The 8,078-nt window shown below is 39.6% G+C and overlaps 1 protein-coding gene across 2 annotated transcripts in view; it reads left to right on the forward strand.

Annotated features, from left to right (window-relative positions):
* The window catches only part of zfr (zinc finger RNA binding protein), an 87,137-nt gene that overhangs the window by 61,987 nt on the left and 17,072 nt on the right, over window positions 1-8,078 (forward strand). Inside the window, exons 15-17 of one of the 2 annotated variants that reach the window (XM_008419283.2) lie at window positions 3,912-4,053; window positions 5,926-6,023; window positions 6,806-6,901. In XM_008419283.2, the coding sequence (XP_008417505.1) occupies window positions 3,912-4,053; window positions 5,926-6,023; window positions 6,806-6,901 (336 nt within the window). Of the gene's footprint in view, window positions 1-3,911; window positions 4,054-5,925; window positions 6,024-6,805; window positions 6,902-8,078 lie in introns of those variants that run through there. The other variant, XM_008419284.2, reaches the window with a different exon arrangement.

The following is an 8,078-nucleotide window of genomic DNA, read 5'->3' on the forward strand; positions in this document are numbered from 1 at the left end:
GTTTGAATATTGCAAAACTTTCTCATAACAAAATAGACCTGCAGAAAGAAATTACTAATAAAATATCTTACATATGCATAGTTGTATGCTCTATGTAGAGATTCTCTTTCGCTCTGATTATATATCTCACAATTTTGTAATTTATCATTGTTTATTAAACTTTGAAAGCTGAGAGGCTTTGTTAATATTCTGTCCTAAAATACGGTTAGATGGGCCCTTTTTTTTTTTTTTTTTTTTGAGCACCTGCCCCTTTAGTGGTCTCTGCACAACCCTGCGGCGTGGCGAATTGACCTGTAACGCCATGTACATACGTTTGGCTCTGAATTCCACGATTTTGAGTCCAGCTCGACCAAACTCACTGGGATGGATCTTTATCCAACTCTGGACAGGAATCCAGTGCAATATTTGGTGGGCGTGGCCTAATGTCCCAACAGCGCCCCCTAGAAGATTTAAAATAATCAGCCCCAAGCCATGCTTTAACCTAAAATTATGAAACTTAGTACACATGTGTATCTTGTCAGGATGTACAAAAAAGTCTCTTGGAGCCATGGTCCAAACCCAACAGGAAGTTGGCCATTTTGGATCAAACCTGCCATTTCCTGTTTTTCATACATGTCGCATCTGATTGAACTCCTCATACAGCTTTTGAGATACAGACTTCAAACTCACTCAGCTCATTTTTGAGACATTGAAGATGAAAAGTTATCAAAAGAATTATCATACATCAAAGCATGTGGGCGTGGCTAAGTGTCAAACTTTGCCTTTGTGCCATGAAATATTAAAATGCAATAACTTCTACAGGCAAAGTGACAACTGAATCAGACTTTCCATGTCTCATTATTGACCAGTCTTGATCACATTCACATGGTCAATTGATGACATCACCTAAGCCACACCCCTCTCCAACAGGAAGTCACCTGTTTTTGTGACTTCCTGTTCCTGAGAAGGGAAGTCACAAAAATATGACTTCAATACACAAAAATTCCAGTTTTGTGCAGCTGGAATTTTGAGTCCAGCTGCACAAAACTGACTGGGATGGATCCTTATCCAACTCCGGACAGGATTCCAGTGTAGGATTCTAGTCTTACTCTGAGTAAGACTTTTACTCATAGAGTAAGTCTTACTTTTACTCTGATTCAAATGGGTTCAATGCTGTGCAAATTGATATAAAATGACATGATGATGAACTCTGTGAATGTTGGCTGCTAGCTGAAGCATGTTGGCGTGGCTTATTAGCAAATTGCAATGCCAGCTATGTCTACGATTGTCTCTAAATCAACCAGGTTTAATGTGATTTCCACCAGACTTTTATGGTTGACTTTAGTGAACCTCTAAAGAACCCAATAGCATTACATCATAACTTAACTCCACTGCGCTCCCTAGGTTAATCAAACAGCTGTATCTCCTCTCTACATTGGCTAATCTGCCTGAGATGTTGCGCTGCTGGAAACGCAATGCAGCTAATGCCAACGTAAGTGACTAGATAAAGTATCAATCCAGCTGTTCAGATACACATACATTCTCCCAAAACTTAAACTGTCATAAACTGGTTGTTGGTGGTGAGGATGATGATGTTTATCATTTTATTAAATGATAATAAACATTAAATAATAATAAACATCATCAAGAGAAGCTCAAACACAGTCCAGTACGGGCAACATGCCAAGAAAACTTGCACACAGCTAATGGAGATAGCCACTGAAAAAACTGAATACTGAATGCGACAACTACATTATTACATTATAACTTGACTCCACTTCGCCCTCTAGGTTTACCTAACCAAACCAAACCAACTTTATTTATAAAGCACTTTAAAACAACCACAGCTGATACAAAGTTCTGTACATTAAAACACAACATAATAAAAAAATAAATAAAAACTTAGTTTAAAAACAAAAACATACAATTTAAAACTATATCCCGCTGGTGTTGAAAGCCAAGTAAAATAGAAGGGTTTTAAGACGAGCTTTAAAAGTGGACAGTGAAGGGGCCTCTCTGACCTGCAAAGGCAAGTCGTTCCATAATTTAGGGCTAATGACAGAGAAGCTCTGTCCCCTCTGAGCTTCCTCCTAGATCTCGGTACCTCCAGGAGCAGCTGATCTGCTGACCTGAGTGACCGATAGGGCATGTAGGGGTGAAGAAGCTCAGAGAGGTAAGCCGGGGCAAGATTATGCAGTGATTTTAAAACAAACATAAGAATTTTWAAATGAATCCTAAAATATACAGGCAGCCAGTGAAGTGAGGCCAGGACAGGGGTCACATGCTCCCTCTTTSGAGTTCCTGTCAGAAGTTGTGCAGCAGCATCTGAACCAGCTGCAGACGTGAGAGCAGCGACTGACTGACTCCCAGATAAAGTGAGTTACAGTAATCCAATCGAGTTGAAATAAAAGCATGGATCACTGTTTCAAAATGCTGCCTGGAAAGAAAATATTTCACTGACGCCAATCGTCTTAAATGATAAAAGCTGGACTTAACCACGGCTCTGATTTGGCTGTCCAATTTAAAATCACTGTCCACCTTAAAACCAAGATCTGTAATAAMRGGTTTAAAATAWACCTCCAAAGGTCCCAGGTCAACAGAGGAGGACTCACAGGAGCCACTGGGTCCAAACACCATCACCTCTGTTTTGTTTTCATTAAAATTTAAAAAGTTCAAGGCAAACCAAGCTTTAATATCACCTAGACATGCCAGGAGATGTGTGATTGAATGTACAGTTGAATCTCCTCCTTGCCTCGGCAGATCTGCACCAGATTTTTGTGTATTGTGTGAGCAATGCAGAACATGACACGGGGAGGCTCCTCCGTCAGAGCGTCAGCGGTGGCTGGGGGGGGCGGTGCTGGGACCACGCGGTGGTTATAGGCCGAGCGGCACTTGGCTGCGAGGGCCGCTCGATGCCCGCGGAGCTTTGATACTCAATTTATATTTGTTAAAATGTCTCCATCAAAACCAAGTATAAATTATCATTTAAATACGCTTTCTGCATCTTATTCACTGCAAGTGTTGTTTATCCGATGAGTCTCATCCTAAATAAAGGATGAGACTCTAATAATGAACATTCGGGTTTAATGGCAATAAAACATTACAGGTGGGAGGTGGGATTAGCGTACAGTCAGACCTCCTCCCCCTTCTTGTAATACGCTGTCCGTCCGTCYGCTCCATCAGTCCATCCACTCCTCTCCCACAGCACTCAACAGAACCTTTTCTGCGTGACATGCGTCAAGCCTATCTTTCAAGATAGAAAAAAATATGGCGACAGCAGGAGTGCCAAGATTTCATGTCGTCAAACTAAATGTGGTAATTAGCTAAACGTCATAAAACCGTTGCCAGAAGGTAGTAGTACCACAATATTTATTTCACCACCTCAGTGGTCATCAATAATGTGTTTTTGGCACAGAATCTCTAGAACCCTGAGAACGATTAGGGATATTAATGGTTTTAATTGATACTATTTGCACCATTAGAACTTCAGGGTCTTTGCAGACATTGCCTGAACTTGGCCCCGGTTACCATTTAGCACTTTTTATGGATTACTGTTGTTCAGAATTCCCAGCAATTCCCTGTCAAAATCAGAATCAACGGGTCAGATTGTTGAAAGATCAATGATTGGGCTAAACACTGCACTCTATGCACTTGTAGATGTAAACCCTGGCTCCTATGATCACAAACTGGCTGCTTCTCTGTTGTGTGTTCACAGACCCAAAGTTAGATTAACCTGTCCCACCGATAAAGCTGAGAATTGAATCCCAGCACCACATATAGTCATAACCACTAGTTACTGCAACCACAGTGAAACTAAATATGAATATGATATGCTATAATCTGGAACAAAACCAGCTGGCTGGAAGGTAAAATAAAAATTTTTGTCCATTTAGTGTCAGTTTATGTCTACAAATTTCTCTTTGTCCCTGCAGCTAGTAACACCAGACAAATATGAGGTCAAGGGATCGATGGAGGAAGCGGCTATCATCCTAACATCTTGCATCGAGCCGAAGATGCAAGTGACAATCACTTTAACTTCACCGGTCATCAGAGAGGAGCCGTGCCGGGAAGGAGGTTGGGAAACGCATCACAGCCTTCCCATTGCACTTTTTTCTTGTCTTTCTGCTCTCTCTATGCAAACAGTTTCAGTATGTTGGTTGATATTCCCAAAGAGCATTGTTCTGCTGGCACTCCTCAAAGATTCACACGTTGGATCAATTTCCATCTTCCTATAGAATTTTTTTTTTTCATTTGGATTGTGGGAGCTCTCTCTTCTCTGGGGTTTGCAGGACAGCTTGTTTTCCCTCTTTGTTCTTTAAACAGATCATTTTTTTCAATGACATGCATGACCTCTATTACTGGTCTGGAGCCAAGAGCCTCTGCGAGCTCCATAACCTGGTTAGTTTACCTGTAACTCCCATTGTGGTTTTATGGGTCACATTAGCTTGTTTATCAAATGAAATAAAGGAAAGTGCCAGCAGTGTTGCTCTTCCACCTTCTGCTCTGTGATTCTTACCTCTCAAATGCTTTCTTTTATCCTTGGAACAAAGCATGATCAGTGTTTGCCTTGTGTTGAGTTTAGTTATTCCAAGTTGAGATTCTATTTTGTTTCCTGTGTTTCAGGGAATTGTTTCCATGTGTATTGTTGGCTATACTCAATGGAAGACATGATTACATCTTTTCCCTATATTTAGTTTGAGATCAGTTTAAGAGAATTATTTCTTGACAAAGAAGTAGACGAGTTGAATTTGTTTAAATGCTGCAGTAAAACTGGAATTGTGTAAGAGCAGAGGAAATTGATGTAATTTTCCCACAGGAAACAAATCTTCTTTTTGTGTGCTGGTGAATGGTTCACCATGCTTACATCCCCTGTTCTTGAAGTGCTCCCCTGAGGTGACCTCTCTCTCTTTTGTCTTTTTTTTTTTACAAACTTTCAAATTTGAGATTGATTCCTCTTTAAGACAACTCTTTGCCATTTTAGATTCAACTGGCAATAAAGATGAGGATAAATGATTTTAACACTGATAAATCAATTCAAATAGAGAAAATTATCAAGCCAACGAGTGGAAAATGTATTGTTTTTTATTATTCTTAGGGGAGTATTGTATAAAGTTCAGGAAAGAAGGTTTCTGTAGAGGAATCTATGGTTGCATCGGAGCACGAGCTTTAATGACCGCTGGGGTCTTATTCCAGCCTACTGATGTTAGGTATGCATGCAGTGATATCTAATCCCTTTGTTTTTGGCTAATTGTCATTTATTCTTCTTTGGCAACCATTGCTTCCTCCTTTTTTAAAATTTGTAGTTATACACAGTTTTGCATAATATTGAATTATCCTTCATACACACACCTCACCCACCCTCAGAGGATTGTGTCCCACTAGTGAATCCCATATGGCCCAACAGTCTCGGAAGGATTTTTGACCAAGGTTTTCTCACATCCCAAAAACTTTGCCACACCTGCTATTCCCATGCCACTTTTTATCAGGTCTTTTCTTCTTAGCATTTTCTTATTGTTAAAATTTTTAGTTCATATGACTCATTGGTAGACATTCAAACCTTACTGTGAATAAATACTATCCACAGCAAAAAAGTTTTATTCAAGTTTCACATTTTTACCTGATAAAATGGTTTTGGCCTAAATAGTTCTTATTCAAAACTCAAGTTTTAACTAAACACTTAAGTGAGTCTGTTGAATCAGTAACTTCATACCCATTTGAAAATTAGTTGAAGTACACAGGCAGCTACCATCAGCTTCGTTCCTCAGCAGGGTCATTTTTTGTCGGACTGTATTTATTTTTTTAATTACTAAGCGCATTTTAAGTATAAAGTTTTGTTAGAAAGAAACATTGGTATGTGTGGCAATGTGTTTGTTCTATGCCAGCCTCGCTGACCTGGTCAAACACCCATTCCCCATCATCGTTTTGACACTTGAAATCCATTTTTAGATGTAACCTCGGGTATGGTGAAAGACCCAGCGGACGTCTTGGACAGGCAAAAATGCCTTGACGCTCTGGCTGCTCTGCGCCACGCTAAGTGGTTCCAGGTTCGGAACATCATTTTACTTTCTCATTGTAGCCTTATGAGATGTATTTTTTAAATTGAGTTTTAAAACCATTTTTTCTTTTTTTTTAAATAAACAGGACAGTTCATATTTGAACCAAGAAAAAAAATTTATATTCAAGGATGCCACTCTGATAATCTGATTTATGTCCATTGTATATATTATAAATCTCAGCCCATCTGAATCCTTTAACTCATTGAATTGGCATCCTTGTATTATTTTCAGCATTACATGAACTACATGAAATTCCATAAGGCTGCAAAATAACTTGCACAAATGCCTTTATGTCCAACGTTTGTATTTTCATCCTTAACTTTTATAGAATAGGGATTGAGAGAAAAGGGAACATCTGAGTACTTTCCTGTGATTTTGCTACCTGAGCAAAAAACATGGGCAAAGGAACTCTGATTTCTTTGCCTCTTTCAGTCCCTATACTCTTCTCTCAGGTGGACTGTTGTACTTCTCAGTCCTTGTTTGTGAGAAACTACAATCAGTATGGGGTCAGGGTTTAGAGGATGGCAAGAAAAGTCCTAATTCTTGTACATCTTGTAAACTCACAACTCCTTTACTAACTGTGAGGTACAAGACTACTGGGAATGGCAGCTAAATGCAAATGTTTGGCTTAAACACATCAAACTGTATTAAAGCTTCCATTATGCACAGTAGTGATTGGACCTCTATAATGTAACTGATTCACTTGTTTGGTCCATTTATCTCTTGTCAATCTTGGTCACGCTATAAACCTAACTGTATTGCCTCAAAAGGCTAGAGCCAATGGTCTTCAGTCCTGCGTGATCATCATCCGAATCCTGAGAGACCTCTGTCAGCGAGTCCCCACATGGTCACCTTTCCCTGGATGGGTAAGTTCACAATAATGCTGATTGCTGATTCATACGCTTAACTCATTTAGTTGTTTTTGGTTTTTTTGTCTAGTTTGTAGTTTCTTTGCTTTTCTTCATTATCATAGCTCAGCATGTGAAGGCCACAGTAGATTTTGCTAATAAATACAGCTTAAAATGGCTTAAATATTCAGATTTCACTTTATGGACACTCTTTATGTTGCCTTTGTTTTTGTCCAGTATATTGCATTTTCCATAATTAACATTTATCATGATAATAATGTGAGTGGGGACTCGAGTCACATGTCTTGGACTCGAGTCGGACTTGAGTAATTAAAATCAAGACTAGAGACTTGACTTGAAGCTCTTTACTTGAAAAGACTTGATATTTTACTCAAGTCAAAAATATAAAACACATTATAAAGTGGCCCCATTAATTAATTTCACTCATTCCGTATTAACAGGCGCAGACCGTCCCTGTTTTTCCACACTCCGTATGTATGTGTGCGTAGCTGCAGCACAACCAATCAAATTAACAGGATTTAAAAATAACTGGGGAAAAGACGAGAGACAAAAAAACGCTCGAAGCAGATATGCTCTTGTGAGTAATTTCTTTTGGGTACATCAATCATGAAATATCCAACTAAAAACAGAGTAGAACATGCAAAACCTGCAAGAAGAGGATCTCAGATGGAGATACAACTTCCAACTATTTGGCAGTTGAAGTTGCACAAAGAAAGATAAGCGGTACTTTTCTTTTACTATGAGACAGCGGACTAGCTAACGTCGTTATGCTATCTTTATGTTGATACCGCTTATCTTTCACTTGTATGCTATGTTTAGTCATGCTGTATAAATCCGGTGATTCAAACGTATCCACAATAACAGGTACGTGCAGAGGAGAAGAGGTTAGGGGGGCTTGGGCACCTGCCCCTTTTGTTCCTTGCCCCTGTCTGTTACTACCCAATAGTAAGTCCCGCCCACTCCTCACAACTCTTYGGACTCACTACGGCCCAGTTCTCTGTCTAACAGGTCCGGAAAATCCCCAGAAACTCGGGTCTTACCCTAGCAATAGTTTATGGTGAATTATCTGTTTAAACTGGGGTCGGAAAGGACTCGTCTAGCTCTGACTACCTTCGATCCAGAAGTTATGACCTTTTACAGTTGAGGGGCAATCCGCTGAGTAGCCCTCACAGCG

Source organism: Poecilia reticulata, linkage group LG9 (assembly GCF_000633615.1).
Source record: "Poecilia reticulata strain Guanapo linkage group LG9, Guppy_female_1.0+MT, whole genome shotgun sequence".
Lineage (NCBI taxonomy): Eukaryota > Metazoa > Chordata > Actinopteri > Cyprinodontiformes > Poeciliidae > Poecilia > Poecilia reticulata.